At 46.1% G+C, this 18,844-nt stretch overlaps 3 protein-coding genes across 3 annotated transcripts; 2 read left to right on the top strand and 1 right to left on the bottom strand.

The window, feature by feature from the left end:
* The first annotated feature begins 7,711 nt into the window (after nucleotides 1-7,711).
* On the top strand, nucleotides 7,712-9,001 carry F5891DRAFT_44037 (uncharacterized protein). Its single transcript, XM_041371839.1, has 9 exons — nucleotides 7,712-7,950; nucleotides 8,003-8,092; nucleotides 8,147-8,169; nucleotides 8,230-8,263; nucleotides 8,317-8,386; nucleotides 8,443-8,493; nucleotides 8,549-8,621; nucleotides 8,678-8,735; nucleotides 8,790-9,001. Exons 1-9 carry the CDS (start codon nucleotides 7,910-7,912, stop codon nucleotides 8,989-8,991), a joined length of 642 nt encoding a protein of 213 aa, XP_041229990.1. The 5' UTR covers nucleotides 7,712-7,909; the 3' UTR covers nucleotides 8,992-9,001.
* Nucleotides 9,002-12,341: 3,340 nt separating this feature from the next.
* On the top strand, nucleotides 12,342-14,110 carry F5891DRAFT_945641 (uncharacterized protein; the record flags this gene model as incomplete). Its single annotated transcript, XM_041374627.1, has 5 exons — nucleotides 12,342-12,675; nucleotides 12,726-12,887; nucleotides 12,945-13,092; nucleotides 13,141-13,192; nucleotides 13,439-14,110. The coding sequence occupies 5 exons, from the start codon at nucleotides 12,342-12,344 to the stop codon at nucleotides 14,108-14,110; spliced, it is 1,368 nt and encodes a 455-aa protein (XP_041229989.1).
* Nucleotides 14,111-14,707: 597 nt separating this feature from the next.
* F5891DRAFT_977267 (uncharacterized protein) lies at nucleotides 14,708-18,775 on the bottom strand (the record flags this gene model as incomplete). The annotated part of the gene is made up of 16 exons (XM_041376686.1): nucleotides 14,708-15,533; nucleotides 15,645-15,763; nucleotides 15,814-16,256; nucleotides 16,392-16,584; nucleotides 16,637-16,667; nucleotides 16,900-16,999; nucleotides 17,077-17,228; nucleotides 17,300-17,359; nucleotides 17,544-17,558; nucleotides 17,608-17,624; nucleotides 17,677-17,698; nucleotides 17,788-17,981; nucleotides 18,026-18,169; nucleotides 18,219-18,407; nucleotides 18,458-18,574; nucleotides 18,647-18,775. 16 exons carry the CDS (start codon nucleotides 18,773-18,775, stop codon nucleotides 14,708-14,710), a joined length of 2,751 nt encoding a protein of 916 aa, XP_041229988.1.
* Between the last annotated feature and the right edge of the window lie 69 nt (nucleotides 18,776-18,844).

Here is an 18,844-nt window from a genome sequence, read left to right as displayed (position 1 = left end):
TTTGTTTGGCCTGCACATACTCCTCCTCACTCTGTGCAAAATCACTAATACCAAGATCTGTTGGTTGTGAGGAGATGAGGTTGAAGAATGCAGTGCCCTTGTGGTAGCATGTCATGCATGCTTTCAAGGAGCCTTTGGTAGCATCAATGGCTTGAAACTTCCCATGTAAACATCAGATGACACTGATATTGAAAATGCCATGTTCAATGGCTGGTTGTCAGAGCATTTTATCAGTTCAGTTCTCATGTTTTCATCACAAGGTGAGCCTCATACATATTTAAACAAATTTGTACTAATGGCATGTATCACAGGTGTAATCATAGCAGCAAGGACAAACACACCAGGAAGCTGGCACAACTCTCGTGTTGCGAAGGAAATTTACACAGCCCTTTGAGATCACACTCCTATAGGCTATTATATCGTGGCTGACACTGCCTTCCCCTGTGGAAGCAATGATATTGATGGCTGCATCTGTGCACCTCTCAAACAGGGACAAACTTTATGAGGCTCAGCTGCAGACATTGAGGAATGCATGGCATTCAATCATGAATTGCTTTCATACCGACAGACAGCTGAATGGGGTATGCAAGGCATCCAAGGTACATTTGGCTGTCTCCATGTTCCACTTGAAATATTGGACAAAGAGGCCTGGGGTGACTTTATTGAGACATGTGTGCGTCTGCACAATCTGCATGCAAAGAGAGTGAGCATCAACCAAATATGTACAGTGTATATGAATCATTGACAGGCCACTGACAAAGATATTGAGGTCTGGCATGATTTTGAAAATATGCTGTTCTTGGAGCAAAGGAAGAAGGACCAGGTCACTATATTTCATGTAATACTAGAGTACCAGTAAATACTAACTACTGGCTTTGGAGAATGGAATGAAACAGGATGACTTGTGGGTGTTGGACGATATGAGTCGGATGACACGAGTTGGACAAATTGAGTATTGGATGGTACAAGTTGGGCATTGGATGATACGAGTCGGACACACACACATGGTACCAGTCTCGGAGGATTAGCCTCTGGGACCATTTTTTTGTCTTCTTTTCCTTTCCCGATCCTTATCATATCTTGTCAGCTTCGGCACCATATGTTCTCTGGTAGCTTCTCTCCGTCTTGAACCTTCTATTGCTTACCTTTAAATATCTTGCTCATATGCAGTGATACCTCAGCATTGTCTTACATGTCTGCTGAGGTACGTATACCACTACTCTTTCTATCTAGCTTTGCTAACGTGCGACCTAGACTCTGGTCTAGGTAAATACAATTTAGCGTTGTCTTACATGTCCGCTGAGACTCTGGTCTAGCTCCTACAGTGGGGACATATGAACAACTATGATAAGTGAAGGACTCATGAAACTGTATCAAAGAAAACATGACAAATTGAAGACTTGCATAGTCAAGTCAATTAAAAGCTGAGAGAATATGAGAGAATTGGTGTAAGACCTATGGTCTTTTCAGCCTTGTATAGGCCATATTTGCCATTCCTCAGACTCTATTATATCCTGCATTGCTTTTGACATAGCACACAGTATTATCATTGGCCGACAGCCATGGGTCATCGACTCACATTGGCTTTTCTTTGGGTCCTTCACACATCCTCTGTCCATCCTATCCATATCCTCCGTTGGTTCATTGGTGCGTACCATACTCAATTAATATGAGACTGACTTTATTTCTGAAGCTATTTCATTTATATTCTCATTACATGTGTCACAGACCCTACTTACATACTTATCGTTATCTACTCAGTCCTGAATAGCGCTTAGGCACACATACATATATGTCCCATATTTATGAAGTTCATGTATTCTTTTTCCCCCACTTGAAATCTATCACCACTCTGCACGCAAAACAAAACATCTGCACTAGCATTCAGTAAAACTCTAGCTTATCTTGGTGTGCCTTTCTGTCGGCCGCCTTACTTGAATATATCAACACTTTCGTGTGTCCATCGGCTTTCATGTTTCCTATGTATCGGCTCAGCCGCACACTCTAAGTGCACCAAAATATCTTCAGCTGCACGTTCCTACATTGCCTCATACATATGGCACATCATATCACATTGGCTTGCATTGCTTTGCATCACTCTGCATCACATCACATCGGCTTGTGTCAGCTTGCCTTTGGCTTTCACATTTCCTTCCTTCTTAACCTTACTTACTAGTTTCCCAAGTTCCCCTCAGCATATTTTACTTAGAGGAATCATTCTCAGTAACAATCCCCTTGGGCCAATACTATACTCGCATCCAGAGGTCTATTTGAGTTTTACCCCACTTTGCCCTTACTTGCCCTTTCACCTCTTCTCATCTAGCTATCATTCCTTGCACACATCGGAGAGATAGAGTCAAAGTTAGTAGAATGAAAGAATGTGTGATGAGGGGTTATCATCTAAACTAATATCCTTTAAACCTTTAGGGTGCCATCCTTATCATGTGTAACACTGGCAGACTCATCATCTGCAATGGTGTCCTTGGCTCCTTGTAAGTGGTGCATAGCCAGATGACAACATGCAGACATGTGTCATCTAGCTGTCCTTCCAACACATGATGGCCCTCTGACATGTGAGTCTTCTTTGACAGATGGGTCATCATATGACGCAAATTCTTTGTCCATTAACCACCTGATTGACTGGCCACCATCTGGGTAATGGTTGTGCATTATGGACTTCCTTTTTGGAGGCAGAGAACACATCTTCCTATGGTGCTGACTATGTGAGCCTGACATCTGAGACTGCAACATTCTGACATGCAGATCTGCCATGTCACAGGCACATTGAGAGTCATACAGCTTGCTATACAAATCAAACAATTTTGAACTGCACATCTCACAGCTGCTGTGCCTGTGCCATCAACTGAGTATTAGCAAGACCCCGATCTGCTTGTTCTTCATCACAAGCTCACTGTGCGGCAGGATTGAATGCACCCGATAGACAAGTTAACAACTCTGTAACAGCAGTACCACATGTATTGAATCATGGAACTGGAGCTTTGGTGCATGTGACCTTCATAACAGCCATATGTTGTGGCTCATCAATGCCAGAAGAGAGAGAGCAATTTTTGTCGTTGTCATCATCATGATTATCATCAAACTCTACATTATTGAGATCACATGTGCCTGCACATTTATTGATGAGTGTATCAATTTGGTGCACATGGGTGACATCTGGAGGGCAAACTCTGTCTCCAGTGGGCTTCATATTCTTGATAAGCTATTGAGAGCAGAGTGAAAATATATTAAATAAACAAAGGCTGGGATCTTACCTGTTTGAATTTTGTTTTGAGGGAACTAGCTTTTCAGCTAGGATGTCCCTGTTCTATTGCCTACTGTGAGAACTTAGAATGTATAGCCTACCGGCCTTGCTAGCCTAGTGGCTGTTCCTCTTTGACGAAGTCAAGAAGCACCTTAGTATCGGTGGTAGTATAATTGTTGGAGCCTGATGGGCACCTGCACTTGGCCCTAACATTAGCATTATCATCATTAGCAGTGATCTCATGGAGACACTTGGTGGGTCACACTCCCACATTTTCCTTGCCTTTGGCTTTGGTAGTGTGGAGTTTGTGACAAGCCCCAGCTTTTTTTGAGGTAGCCACATGGCCATATACCTTGGCAATGACCACAGGGTTAGTCAAGTCTAGATTGGTGCTATCAGAAAGCAGATGGAATACAGGATCAATGGTATTATGGTCGAATTCATGCTGAGTGAGTTGTGAACCACTCCTGATGGGGGAAGGGGAAGGGTGGTGCTGACGCTGGGTGGGGAATTCAGCTGGGGTGTTGAGGGCATAATGGGGCTATTATACGTTCAGTTAAGCACACAGTTAGATAAAATAGAACATACATGATAACACTGAGTGCAAGTTCCATTGGTCCCTAGAGTGAGCAACAAAGTACTATTCAGCCCAGTGTGAACATAAGGATTGGGCAGCGAGATGTGTGATGGACGTGCAACTGTTAGTGTAATCCTAGGATGTGGTTGCTACATTCCAATTTGGTTACAACTGTATGCATTGCCAGCGCTGTTGTAGTGTAAGTCGGACATGAGTATATAACTTCAATCGAGTGTCAGAGAGAAAAAGGATCCAATTAACAAATGCTCACCTTGTACTCATTAAAAGTGTCACTTTATGTAATAAGGCTCTGGTGGCTGTTGGCCATTGTTATTCTGGAATTATAGGGTTGGAGAATAAAATTTTCTTAAGGAGACCTTCATATTGGACACTAGTTATCTGTTGTATGTCGATGTTGACATATAAGGAGGCACTGCAGTCTAAGGCTTAGCAAGTGCTAGTAAATTTTCTTGAGGGGACTTTTGCATTAGATACTAGTTGTCCGTCATATGTCGATATTGGAACTAAAGGAGGCACCACTGTCCCTTGGTGACCGCTAGTGTTAGGCTCAGAGATTAGAGATTCAGCTCATCACCAAGTGTCCAAACTAATACCTATAGAAACAAGGTAAGTATATAAAAGTATGTGAGAGATCTATGAAGGGCAGGGCCAGTAGTGTCAATAGGCAATAGGATGGGTATGGGTCCATGGGTCAAGCCTCAAATATCAAACTTAGAATTATGTAAGAACTATACATAGTTTTCATATGCTATTTTTGAATTGGACAGTTTTGTTTTATACTCCCCTTCTTTGAAGTTTATTGAATGTCTATTGCCATCTTTGCCATCTTTGCTTACTCACATACTCTCCAATCACACTGTAGCTGATCTAACCTTCATACCTGGTCATACCCTTGTACTGCCTCTCTATGAAGATGCTATGTGCATACTCAGCGTTGGTGCAGCTCTATGTGAGATCACACCAACTGGACTCTGCAAATATACAATTTACCCATATGGGAAGCATATCACTGTGGTGCCAGTTTGGATGTGAGTGTCTAGAAATGCCACATCATCTATTTGCCAAGTGTCATCATTTTGCAGAAACATGCAACAAGTTGTTGCAGGAAGTGGTAGATTGGATACTATCTGGCTCTGAATGAAAGCTGGGAGTGACTGGAAGACTGCAGGTGATGATGGTAATGACGAGGATAGTTGAGATATCATGCTTGATGATGCGGAAGATGATGCTGATGATGAAGCTGATAACAAGGTGTCTGACTTTGAGACAGACTAGGTCTGCTCCATGTTGCTTGTTCCATAGTTCTATTGCACTACAATATATAATGTCACACTGATAGCAAAAGAGCCACAGCTTCGTTTGGCTCAAGCCATGGCTTTTGGCTGGCTTTGGCTCATGGCCTTGGCTTGAAATATGGTGAGCCTGAGCCCCCTCAGGCCAAGCCAAAGCCAGGCCAGAACATCACTAGCAGTATGGATTTCCACAGGGTGGGGGTATGGATGTCGGAAAAAAGTTAGGTACCATTCCAATACTGCCAGATTACAAGTTCAGCTCAGCACCTTGAGAGGGCCTTATAAGGCATTTTAATGAACCATTCTGAGGCATGGTGAGGTAAAACTCAATGTAAGGTCATCAAAAGGGCCCTTATATGTAAGTGCTTTTTAATGAGCATTAAAATATTATCTTATCTGTTTAAAAGCCCTTATAAGGACACCCGCCAAATAGAGCATTAAAATGTCTTGCAAGGCCTTAAAACCCTGGGAACTTTTTTCCGACAGATGTGGCCTGTGGTACCTTGTACCATTCCCTAACAGAAAGTTTCTGAATCCACCCAACAGCCTCTTGCCACTTTCGCACCAGGCTGTCACCTCCTCCACCTTCCCACGGAACAAGAGGGAATTCTGCAACACCAGGCCACATCAAAATAGTGCAGCTGGCTCTGTGGCATGGCTGAGACTTGTATTGTATGTCATACTGTACTGTACCATCAGCATTTTTTTAACTGTCATATACGGTTACATTGGGACTTAGTACGGTTGATGGACGTGCACTATATGGCCATATACTGTATATGGTATGGTGAACAGCCCTAATATTGCCCAAAACACTTACTATCACTGGCGGGGTTTTTCAAAGGTTTTCAATGTTTGAAGCGTAGCACACTCATCAAGAAGTTTTTTTTTTCCGCTTCTTGACAGACCTGTGGGAAAAATCGTGCTCTATCACACCCAGGTGAAATTTGATTTTTTTGCGATGATATTTGAGCGGCGGAAGGAATCCGGTTGTGCAATGTCAGTTTGGCAGGGACTGGATATGCTGTTTCAAAATTTGTCACAGCAATGTCACACTAGAGTTTTATAGCTCTGTAACGGTACGCTCGGCAGAATTTTGAATCTCAATATCTGAACAAGTGTTTGAAGGAAATCAAAGATTCTATGGATTCGTGCATGTACATTGTATAGACCAGCTATCCACAGTAAGTAAATCTAAATGTATGTATGTGCATTAAGTGGAAAGGATATGATAGTAATAGATTGAGAGTGAGTATGTTCACAAAAGTGTATAATAAAAGACTGGATGTAGGATATATACCAACGAGGATTAAACTCACAGTCCAGGTCATTGCGCTGGTGAGTGATGACCTGGCCCATCTGGAGGCTGCTATAAGATACACCTCCCCTGTCGACGGGTCTTACTCGATGTACAGTTTTTGAGCGGAGATTATAATTGATGCTGCACTATAGTCACGGTGCAGCATCCACTCTTTCAACAACTTCACTGATAACATGGTTCTGCCCTCACTCAATCATGATATAGAAATCGCAGTGGTAAGCATCATTTGTATAAGGACAGAGATTGTTTTCACATAGTTTTTGTCCTGTTTGACAAAGTATATAGATTGTAGCATTACAATCATTAACATTCAGTGATGTGACATATTTCAATGGATGATTTATTGTGAACACAACTGCTCAATGTTTTCTATATGATCTTCACAGCTGCATTCTATAGACACTAGAGAACACTGGCTAAAATCGCAGAATATTTTTGTGCAGTGCATAGCTTGCAATATGATGATCAGTGAATTTTGAAACCTAATACCCATTTTGAAAAACCCCATCAGTGATAGTAGTGGATTCATTTGTTTTCACTTGCTTTAGTCCAATGTGATCACATATTTTGGTTTTGAAATATTAGTTTCTAACTATGTTGATCTGAACTCAGAACAACAAAGTCCAAAACATAGAACACATTCATCTAACTTTGTTGTTGAAATTCCAATGTCGAAATCCCAATTCAAAATCCCTTATCCATCTTATAATATTGTTAGTTCGGAAACTGCCGATGTGTAGGAGTTTATTTCAGCTTTAATTTGTTTGCTAAGACTAGCCGAGCGGGCGAAGCGCCTTGAACGTTCTGAACTTGCATTGTACACAAGTCATCAGTGAACCGCTTATCGGCGGAGTCGAGTCTATGTACCGGTTAAAGCTTTTTGCACTGGCAGGTTCAGCGTCTTGCAGTTCGTTTGACTGAACTTTAACCGTTACAGTTGATTCACACCAGACTCAAGCTCGGCCGGCGAGGCCAGTACTATAGCAAAAATATATTGCAGTCGCGAAACGCGCCATGGGCCATAGGCTCCTATTTTCATATACTACCTACTTGCGATCGTAACCGTGACTCCACCCCCCCTACTAGTACAAGCACGATTGGAAGGTACGAAGGACAGCCAACGGCAGCTACGAACTTCCCAGCACGCCACTTGAACGCCCAGGTAAATCGGTTCCCGCAGAAGCCGGCTGTCTAGCAAGTCCGATTCAAGGACCACCATGTGCTACCGCCTTATCGAATAATTAGGATCTTCAGCGTCAGGTACCGTGGCACGAAGGAGACGTTGGTTAAGTCGCAAACCAAGGGAGGAGAAACAACCTATGCAATCCGAAACATATAAAAGCCTCCTTGCGGAGACTCTGACTGCAGAACTCAAGCTCGTCAATCCACGCTCAATCTCAACTACCAATACACTTTGTATCTAACAATCTGACACAATGCCACCCCGGCCCTTCGTCAAGAATTTGACCTTCCAGTCGTAAGTGTTGGCAATCTCGCTCTGCACAAATTTCTTACCCGACATTTCGCAGCAAGGACCTAGGCAAGGAGGTCACGCTCATGCTCGCCTGGAGTCCCAACGTGGAAGGCCTCTACGAGGACGTCTTCCCGATAGTTTGGAAGTAAGTGCGTCTACTTCTGTCTGGGGCGACTTAAAACCTTTGCATTTCTTTCAGAGTCAGCAAATTCGGGAAGTCGGGTGGGTGTTCCTATTCTCTTGCTGCCAGGTTGCCGACTTACACATGATCCCTCTTTCTAGGTCCATACCGGGCTACCGCTACCTATACGGCCCAGTGAGATAATCGACGAACACAATAGTCTTAGAAGTCGCTCATATATTGTATAGACTCGCTTTCTCCAGAGCCCAGGTCGAGAGTGGGAAGGTCATCAGCGCTGCGACCTCCGTCAATATCAATGTGAGCGATTCTCATCTTCTCCGAAATTGCTAGCACCAACGCAAGCCACGATGCAGAACGGCGAGAAAACAACCTTGACAGAAGCCAACGAGGTCTATCATTTCTCTGTAAGCCTGGCTTCCGTTGATTTTCATCTCGACCACCGACGAATACCTCGTGCAGCCCCCTCAGGCGGGAACATCTGGCATCCTGCAGGCCCAGAACCACACTGGGAGTATCCAAGAAATAGCAGTCGGTTTGTGAACATCTTCGTTGCCTCATCTTTTACCTGAGCATATTGTCCACCTCCAGGCTTCGTAAACAGAGGAGACTTTATGCCCACACCTGTACTCTACTTCAGCGATGTCGGGTAAGTCACCTTTCTTTTATTTCTCCTTCAGAGGGTTCACAATATGAAATGCAGAGACGGCAGTCGCGTCACGGCAAAGTTCACTCCGGTCTTGCGGGCCTACATCACGTCGGACTATGAAGAGACCTCAATCTTACGAGGTCAGGTCGACACCCCTGCGATCTGGTCGCAAGACCTCACTGGGCTCGCTCAGAACACGACTTGGAACCTCTCGCGTGACGCGAACACTGGACGTTACACGATCACCCATGCTTGATAAGACATTGGTGCGCCTGGATATTCGTTCTGTGATGTTTGCATCTCATGTTTTCATAGTATCTTCGTTCAAACCAATGGCCTCACTGAGTTGCTTGTCTCTTTATAAGATTGCTTGTGTGTCATGTATTTCGCAAAGAGTTGAGAGTTGTAGAACTTCTTATGGAGCTTTGTCTATGTGTTTGAAATGTTGCATTATGCTGAACAGGATCTCTTGAGTGTGCATATCAAGATGTTAGCTTTGTGAAACAGAACATTAACGCTCCACCTGACAGCAGTCAACGTTTCAACTTGGTCATGATGCATACAGCGTGATTTTGAGATTGTAGCTGTTGTATTTCGTCTAATTACAAGTAGACAGGGGTTATTATTTATGTCGAGTGAGTGTGTGATCAGTCGCGCCAAATATAAAATTTAAAACTCACTGACAAACCCAAATTGCAGTACCACTAAGTCAGGCCGTTTGATATCGAAAGAAGGTACTGACCTGAAGTTCTGCTCTGATAGTCATCTCATTTCACTTGAGCACACCGGCAGTCGCGATGATGGAAACGGAGTCCATTCATGATTCGGCTTTAGTCAATGGCGGCACCTTCCACCAGTCATCCTCTTCTCTAGATGCCGATGTTGTGCTCTGCGCCAAAGATTAAGTATACTCTGTTCCGTATCCACTCATGGACGCTCAAGACAACATCGGGCCGGTTCCGATCCCTCTTTTCCGTGCCTCAACAAAACCCTCTTCCGAATCACCCCGAGGTCATCAATTTAGACGAGGGACTCGCACACACTGGCACTAGCTGAGTCTCCTCCTTATGATCTGCAGTCTGCTGATCAATCCACTCACATCGTATGACGAGGTCGATGCATTGTTATTCGCCGTAGGTGCCTAATACTAGTGCATCAGAGAACCTGTGAGAAGAAGATATCGTCATATATCATTATATATCGTAATATATAGGAAAGGTTTTCATCACATTGGAATATAAAGTGATATAAAGCAATATATGACTATGTAAAAGCACCATAATCAGCATAATCCCCAGCAAGAACTCACCGGTTTACTGATGGCCAGTACTAAGTGCACGTGCGTGTTGGACGATAAGGTCGAGACTTTGCGTCTCATTCAGGACTGCATCAACGGTCTTCCTAAGACGACGCGAAACGCAGTAGTGCACCATTATATCTTGATGAATAGGTTAGTCGAGCAAATGCTATATTCCAAGGATGATGCTCAATTTTGGGAAACGTTTAACATGATCTTCGACGCAGTCTCAGAGGAAAAGAACCCCTCCGCCAAACTCTCCTCCTCAAACCACGATGACCTGCTCGCTGTTCTCGACGGATTGGAATCAGTCCCAAGCCATTTGGCCACGCCCCAACATCAGATTTATTCGGCAAACTCAGACGACACTCGAAACGGTTGAGATAGACGACGGAGGCAGATGGGGAATTTGATAAGGAGGGAATGGAGCTTTGCGATACGGATCAACAGCTGCTTGAATGGTCTATGCGAGCGGGCGGTTTTGGGCAGTCTCAGCAGTCCGAGGAACAGCATCAGCATGCTCCAGGCCCTGCCCCAACCTTGAATGCAAGTGCAAACGCAAACGCAAACGCAAATCCACCGCCACAACCAGCGTCTATGCACCCTGGACTCCAACACCCTACCTCATCGCGCCCCTCATGTGCTCTTTCTGTGATAAGTACTGTGATCCCCACCTCGCTCTCTCTATCTTCGACTACACCCGGCACTTAAGCATCCCAAGCTACGTATTCGGATGCACCACTCCCACATACAACGAGCTGATAGAAACCCGCTGGTCATGTTTCCGCAACCTCAGAGGTGTGCATGATGCCCTCGAAGAGATGCACATCAATGGCGTCGAGCCAGATGGCAGAACCAAGAAATTCGTCGAACAACTAAGGCGGGAATTCAAGTCTATACAGTATATAAGCGACTTTCAAGAGTATTGTTCCCGTAGATCTTACCGGTCGTGTAGGTAGCAGTAGCCCTGAATGGACCTTGAGAGAGGGCTCATATCTAAGTCGGCAACTTTGCAGGAAGAAAATAGAAACACCTACATACCCGTCTTCCCGAATTTGCTGACCCTGAAAAATTACAATTCTCAACTCTTGCAAAACACACGACGCTTAAGTGAGGCCATTGTTTTGAATGAAGATATTATAAAAAGAGAGTAAACATTAGGATGGAGTCTGAGACCTTACAGAACAGATATATAGGCACACGAATGTCGCATTCCTTCATCACGCATGTACGATCGTGTAACGTCCAGTGACCGCGCCGCGCGTGAGATCTGAGATTGCAAGTGGTGGTTCTGGGCAAGCACAGCAAGGTCCTGCGACCGGTTCGCAGGGTGTCCACTTGACCTCGTAAGATTGTGGTCTGTTCATAGTCCGACTTGATGTAGGGACGCAGGACCGGAGAGTGAACTTTGCCGTGAAGCGATTGCTATCTCTGCATTTTGTCAAGGGGACATAGAGAAAATATGACATACCCAACATCGCTGAAGTAGAGTGTAGGGTCCGGTGCAATGGGCATCAACGTAACCAACCAGGGTCTTTGTTGATCTGTCAAAAACTCGCAACATATCCGGATTCCGAGTCAGTGTTTGATCCCAGGAACATGGTCTTTCGACTCTCTTGCATCTGAACATCTGAATCGCACCATCAGTGAAACGGTGAACAAATGGTAAGGGTATTTAAAGCAATATATTATATTAGATACCTAGGAACAATCTTTGTAACTGTGCTGACCCTTTTCACAATGGAATATTTGGCATTGTCGAGGAAAGACATTTACAAGTACGATAGCCCCAGTAGCACTATTTTCTTCGCGAGCTTTTGCACCTGGACGCATCGAGAACCCGACAAGAGAAAAAGAGCACGTGTTGAAGCGTGCCAATCAGTGGACCGGTGAATTCTTGCTGGCGATAATGCTGATCGTGGTGCATTTGCATGGTACCCGCATCGGCGTTGAACGTTGATGTCCAATCGATTATCGTTGACTGGAGGTTTATACAGGCAGAGAGCAGAACGTGAAAGTTGAAACTTTGTCATCACAAAATTTGCAGAACTGAGATATTACCAGGCTCCTTCCCAGCCCCACGGTTCGAGTGTGGAGGGGCGATATCTGGAGGACGTTCCTGAAATGGCCGGTCTTGGTATAAGTCTATGTCTGGGCACAAGTCTTGGTACAAGTGGCGATGCTCTGACGGAGTTTGAAGACGCCGGCACCCCCCGAGCATGGCTGACATCACATACCCGCCTCTCCCACCAGTCACATCACACTTCACCCGCCGCCGCCGCCAGGGGCTGCATACCAACGCATGGGCCATGGACATCACGTCCCTCTTTGCTGCCATGCAGCAACATGATCAGCTTGCCACCATGCCATTTCTCAATCTTACCACCTTTCTCTGGTGTTCCAGCCTTCTCAAGGATGATATTCTACAACCACAGCCACACACTGTCTCTGTCCTCGTCGCACCCAACATACTGCTGCCATCCATCAATGAATTTCTGGCCGAAAGGGTTGCCATCTCCAAGGATGCTGTTGATGTCCTATGGGATATTGTCAAGGATCTCATTTGGATGTTGCCCACAGCTGAGGAGGCCGCCACTGAGGAGGAGGAAGCATTCAGATCATATGGCCACAAGCGAGGGATCAGTAAGTATATCATTCATTCTATGTTAGCTTGACACTCACATATCTTACAGCGAAGCGCACCCTATACCCTCCTGTCAAGACATGCATCAATCCAGACTGTAATGCCTGGCGAAATAACTCCCTGCTGAAGAAGGAAGAGCAGCGACGTGTAGTGGTCTTTACCCATGCACAAGGTGCTCATCCTGCTTGGTCTGTTCACTTGAAGTGTCGAGGTAAGTGTTTGTGCCCTCAATACATCAAACTATCATTAACTTGCAGTCGTTTTTCAGTTTGTCATACGAATTATCACCACAATTACAGCGTCAAGGATGGTACAAGGACATACTACGATGGTATACCATCCTATCTACAAGTTGCTGAGCACCAATTTATTCAGCTCGAGCTCGCAATGAGCTGGATGGATCTCATGCAGATTCCGTGAGTACCCATTGTTTCCTTCTTTCGTCTCTGACTGTTTTTATTCAGTGTCTCAGCAACAAATTGCGCGCGAGTATATGATATTGCTCAATCTCGTCGAGTTTCTGATCACAACGTACCTTGGCAATTTGGGACCTCAGTGACGACGGAGGTGGTGTGGGACTCCTTCACCCTCCTTGCATTGCTTGACGACCACCATCGAAACGGTATTCACCTACAAGTTCCCCATGGAGGAGAGCAAAAGGACCGCTTCACATGTGCCATGCGCAAGCGTACCGAGCGCATCATCACTCATGGACAAGAGGAGCTTCCACATGCCTGTGATGGCTGCCTGCGGGTGTTTGAGATGCCTGATGGGACACTCAGCCGCACAGAGGTTGTTGTTACTGATGGTGTCACTGTGGGGCATCCGTGCTGTGCAGTCCCGCGATGCACCAATGCCCTTGCAAATACTCGCCATCGGTACTGTTCTATAGACCCTGCGCACAAGCACTTGGAGACGATATGCGCTGTGGAGGGATGTGACCGGCCTGTGACTTGCGACACTCAGTCTGGGAAGCTTCGCAAAGCCTGCAACGACCCCCTCCACCTTCAAATGGAGGCTCTCAATGTTGAATCCATGCAAAGTGGCAAGAGTCGAACATGGCGTCAGAAGCTCGTGAAGTCTAATGATGCCATGGCCTCTGTTGATGCTGGCGACAGTCTCGGTGTCCAAGATGGAGAGGAGTGGTATGAGCACGATGGACACACGGGAGACACTCGCCTTGTGCAACCGGTGGTTACAACTTCCACTGGAGTCAATGATGAAGATCGTGCCTGCAAGGAAAAGGAAACGCAAGGCAAGCTCAAGGCACTTTTTCGACGCCAACGGACAAACAACGAACAGCTTGTTGTTCGTCCTTGTGGGATAATCAATGCATGTAGTACTATGTACCATCATGAGGCAGTATCAAATGTTTTAGTAAGTGATCCTAACATCCCTGCTTTTTCTACCTTACTGATGCTGCATAGCTCCTGATTGAGCAGGTATATTCCCTTCCTCGTGCACGGAAACCACAACATCTTATCTACGACTCCAACTGCAATGCCCTTCGTGAAGTTATGAGCCATCAGATCAAATTTTTTGATGACATCGGCATGTGTGTTGATGCATTTCATCACCGGATGAAGCACAAGATGACGGACACTTTGTGTCGCGAGCACTGTGACATGAAGGGTTATCCAGAGTTGTTGGACAAGGATGGTGGGTACTACTTCAACTCTTCAATTGCAGAGCAGATCAATGTCTGGTTCGGCGCCTTCCATAACATTTGTCGCGAGATGACACCAGTCAAGTATGAGTTCTTTTTAGATGAGATGATCATTTGGCGCAATCGTGTTACTGTAACTACCCTGCGTGCGCAGGGTAAAAGGCCTTATCATCCATGTTTCACTTAATGCCTTAGTTCAGGTGTAGAATTAGTTACACACCAATGTTCTCAATCGCGACATCATGAAATCAATATCACATGCATTTCCAAAGATAACTATGACAGCGACTAGTAAGAATAAAGTAAAATGTATAGAGCAGACATTGAACAAATCGAGAATAAGAATATAATGAGGGACAGTATGTTTACCTGGCCTTGCCAGGCTTCTTGCTCTCCTGCCCAAGTGCCCTGCGACGAGCACTGAGGTAGTGCGACCAAAGACCCAATGGTGTATGACCTGCAGCCTCGTGTTCAGTAAGGACAGTGTGATCTGTCACTCGCCACATTTTGTGATTGTGGTGATAGGTGGCCTTGACATAGGGGATTCCGAATACGAGAGGGAACAACTCATGCTGAAAGTACCTTGCTCGCAGGAGCTTGTCATCCATCTGCCGAAAGCCAGCCACCATGTCGATGGTGTGCATACTGTGGGGCCACACCTGTGATGGCTTTGCAGGGTCATAGTTGGGGACAGGAATGGGAGTAATAGTGGGTATATTGATGGAGGTTGCTTGCTGTCGTGTTGGGGCACTGGACACCTCCACTGAGGCAGTTGAGTGATGCGAGGATGCAAGTGAAATCACAGATGATGCTGATGACAAAATTGACATAGAGATTGTATCACGAGGGGGACTGGATGAGAGAGAGATGACACTATGACTGCGAAGGGGGAGTGGAGAGGGTGTGGGCAAAATAGATATTGCACGACGGCTGTTGAAGTCCTCAACCATGAGTCGTGGCCGCACAGGAGTTGAAGTAAGCTCTTGACTCTCCTCCCGTTCACGCTTGACTGTGATGGCAGGGGATGATGGCGTCTCGATGACCTCAACCTCAGCTACAGGGTCTGGTAGCAGTACCTGCTCCTTCTTGGCCTTGAGCTTCATTCGCACAGCATCGCGCTCGCCTGTCATGTTGAACCGAAGGTGACGAGGGCGTGAGATACATTTTGATGCCATCAAGAGCTCCTGAAAGCTGTTGCACTGCACGACACCGTAACGTCAGAGGAATATATTACAGCTGGACTCAAGGGAAATGGTATGTGTGAGGGCAGTGGGAATCCAGCATTGCAGGTGCTCATCGTACACTTCGATCTTGTGAATATCTGCACCCAAGGATGCAACAAGCTCGGGATCGTCAGCGAGCTGCCATTGAGGATAGTAAGGGCACTTGGACACCCATTCAACCTTGACAGCGGCATCGTCCTAGGTATAGTATGAGCAGAGTCACATTGGAAAAATGGAATAATACTTACAGAGTCAAACCAATGCAACACAAAGCGCTGCTTCGCTTCTCGTTCCATCTCTTTGCGGCGTTCCTCAATCCGCTTATCATCTGCCTCCTGTTGGGCCCGGGCACGTAGATCAGTAACCCATATAGGGTCCATCTGTTGCGTGATTCGTGGGTGCTTCGGCATTGGTCTAGAGGACGGTGTGTGAGGTAGTGCAGGTAGCGCAGGGGAGGAAGGTAGATCAGCCTCAAAAGGCACATTCGGCGATTGGACGCGGGGGATAGGAGCAGGCGGTGCAGATATTAGGTCGTGTATAGAAGGAACTGGTATATCTGGGATTGGAAGGTCAAGGTCTTTGAGAGAGGCATTCAATGCCTGACGGAGCTCCTCACGTCCAAAGCCACCATCCTCCAACTGCTCAATCAGAAAGTCATCATGCACCTCCTTGTCGTGCACATCCTCGTCGTCTCCATGCAAAGGCAGGCCATCATGAAATCCATGAAAATGACAACCACCTGCCTCACGACAATGCCTTAGACATAAGTCATGGCTGCAGCACAAGGCATGCGGATGAGTGCAGAAAGAGCCTAGACACCACTCACCCCGCTTGCATTGTCGCTTGCTCGAGGGCTGTGTTGAGGAGGGTGGCAGCATGGCAAGGGTAGTACTGCTAGAGGAGGCGATTGGTTGAGAGCTGGGGGGACTAGGCGATGTGGTTGACATTTGAATTAATGACATGATGTGCGGTAAGGCAAGTAGTTGCAGATACCAACGGTAGAAGGAGCACGACGAATGCTGGCAACTTAAGTCAATATGCAGCAAGTGTTAGAGACAAAGCAGCACGTACCCTTGCCATTGGTTTCCCGCCATTACCGCTCCTATCAGTCCGACAGATTGACAGGGAGACCACACCACCACAATTGGTACAATCGGTTACAAGGCCAGTGGGAGACAGGCGGAGGAACAACTGCGCAAGCAACACAATGTCAGCATGAGACAGTGGAGGAGACATAGTGGGAGCAGGATGTGATATTGAGAGAACACAAGCACATAGAAAGAGGGGAAGGAGCACGATTCAAGCCAGGAGAGGAAGACAAGGAGTGGGCATACCGAGTGAGGTATTTGAGCAGCTCAGACATGGTTTGAGCGGTGTCTAAATGGGGGATTCCATCGCCTCCAGTGGTGACGGGCGGGCATACAGGCAGCATTCCTGACAGTTGGCGGACAGCGGGCAGCGGGCAGCAAAGGGGCAGGATGATAATAATAACCTTGCTTAGGTGAACGCACCTGCAAGTAGCTGATTCAACTCCGCTAGAATTTGCCGAGTGTGCCGAGGGGTGCCCAGACTTCTACCCAGACGTAGGCCTGAAGTCTGCATAGACTTGTGCCAAGACCGGCCAGAATCCTGACATTCACGATATCTGATGGCATTGTCGGTACTGTTTCATAAGTCACATGATACAAGAAAAATTCAAACCCAGCACAACCTTATTCCCCCTCACACTCTCACCGGGGGCTGGAAGATAACATTTGTAAACAAAGGTCAGCCACAGTGACGGTGACCATGAAACTTTGAAAATATGAGTTTGCACCTAGCGTAGGGTTACAAAATTTCGAATATGATATGTATTTTTTATCCCCGGCTATTGTTACACCCGTTGTTATACAGATGACAGCTCCTACATCAGCAAACTAGGGGGCATCTGTACAATACTGTACAAGATTGTACACTATTGTACAGACATTACACTTACACAAGGAAGTCCCCCCTTTACAATACTGTCACATACTCCTACAATTTGTACAGACAATACACACTGTACATATGACATATACTGTACCAAGGATACATTTAATGACAGGCTTCACACAGTAAACATGACATACCGCCTGGTAAGGCTCACATAAACTGTTATGATTGTGTAACAAAAACATGGTAATCAAAGTATGATATTAATGTCCTCCGTGTCACTGCCCATTGCACTCCCAGCTGCATACCCATCAAAGTCGCCCATGCCAATCCTAGCCCATTGGTCCAACATGTCTCCAAGCTCGTCGCGGCGCTCCGGAATGTCGAGCAGTTTGTCAACTGATTTCCGTAGATTGACGAAGTGGATCCTGCACTGCTCAGCGGTTAGATCAGGAACCTTGTCAGTGCCAGTCTCCCGAAAGCCAGAGATAACGCCCTTCAACTGTCAAATCATCAGCGACGAAAGGAAGAAAAAAATAAGCATACCACCACTGCTACAAGAAGCATCGCATTGACAGGGATTGTGCGGTGGAATTCGTCCGTGTTCTTTAGTGCTTTCTTGCTGTTGCTGTAGTAGAATTCAAGACAAGCGTCCTTGAGAGCCTGCAATGTGAAATTCTTGAATGATCCCTGCGAGAATTAAATGTAAATGGCGCTATTACTGGGAGTCACGACTTACACCAGACGAGTCAGGGAGCCGGAGGTAGTCACCGCTCTTGAGGAGCCTAGCAGCAGTTGCGGTGACATGCTTTTGAGCCTCCTCCTTTCGCGTCATGGAGCCCTGTGGGAAGATATCATATGCCCTTTTTGCAATAGGGATAATGACCTTCTTGAGCTCTGTGCGGAACGTGAAGAGGTTGTCACATAGCTCATCAACTATCAGCGAGTGCATTCACCATTAATAAAGTAAGAACATACCAGCCGGCACATGTCAATGTCGTACTCCGGAAAGTAGCCTCTCTCGAGTTTATTCTTCTTCTCGTGGTATATCCATAGCACAGTGTCCAACACTTCTCGAGCAAGGCTGAGGGTGTCCTGGGATTCTGGAATTGGGTGGGATAGAACGGCCTGTGATCACATCTCTAACTTCGCCACCTGCAGGAATACTTGCCAAGTGGGTGGGTAGAAGCCTAGCTTCGAAGGGTTCTCCTGGCTTGTCTCTCCGTCTAAGTTGGTATCCATGGAATCCCCGGCTTGACCATCAAATTGCGAGTCACCCCCAACACCAAATCCCATACCAACACTAGCATCCGAATTTTGAGGTAGATTGAGGGATCGCTGCGGCGGAACTACATCCGTGAAATC

Source organism: Suillus fuscotomentosus (genome assembly GCF_016647785.1).
Source record: "Suillus fuscotomentosus strain FC203 chromosome Unknown F5891scaffold_10, whole genome shotgun sequence".
NCBI classification, from domain to species: domain Eukaryota; kingdom Fungi; phylum Basidiomycota; class Agaricomycetes; order Boletales; family Suillaceae; genus Suillus; species Suillus fuscotomentosus.
Note: the sequence above shows the minus strand (reverse complement) of the source record. Positions and strands in the feature narration are given on the sequence as shown.

Bases quoted from the DNA above. Each gene is read 5' to 3' on its own strand.
- F5891DRAFT_44037 (XM_041371839.1), top strand. From the start codon at position 7,910: ATGCCACCCCGGCCCTTCGTCAAGAATTTGACCTTCCAGTC. The intron at 7,951-8,002 runs GTAAGTGTTGGC...GACATTTCGCAG, and splicing joins AAGAATTTGACCTTCCAGTC to CAAGGACCTAGGCAAGGAGG. The intron at 8,736-8,789 runs GTAAGTCACCTT...TATGAAATGCAG, and splicing joins CTCTACTTCAGCGATGTCGG to AGACGGCAGTCGCGTCACGG.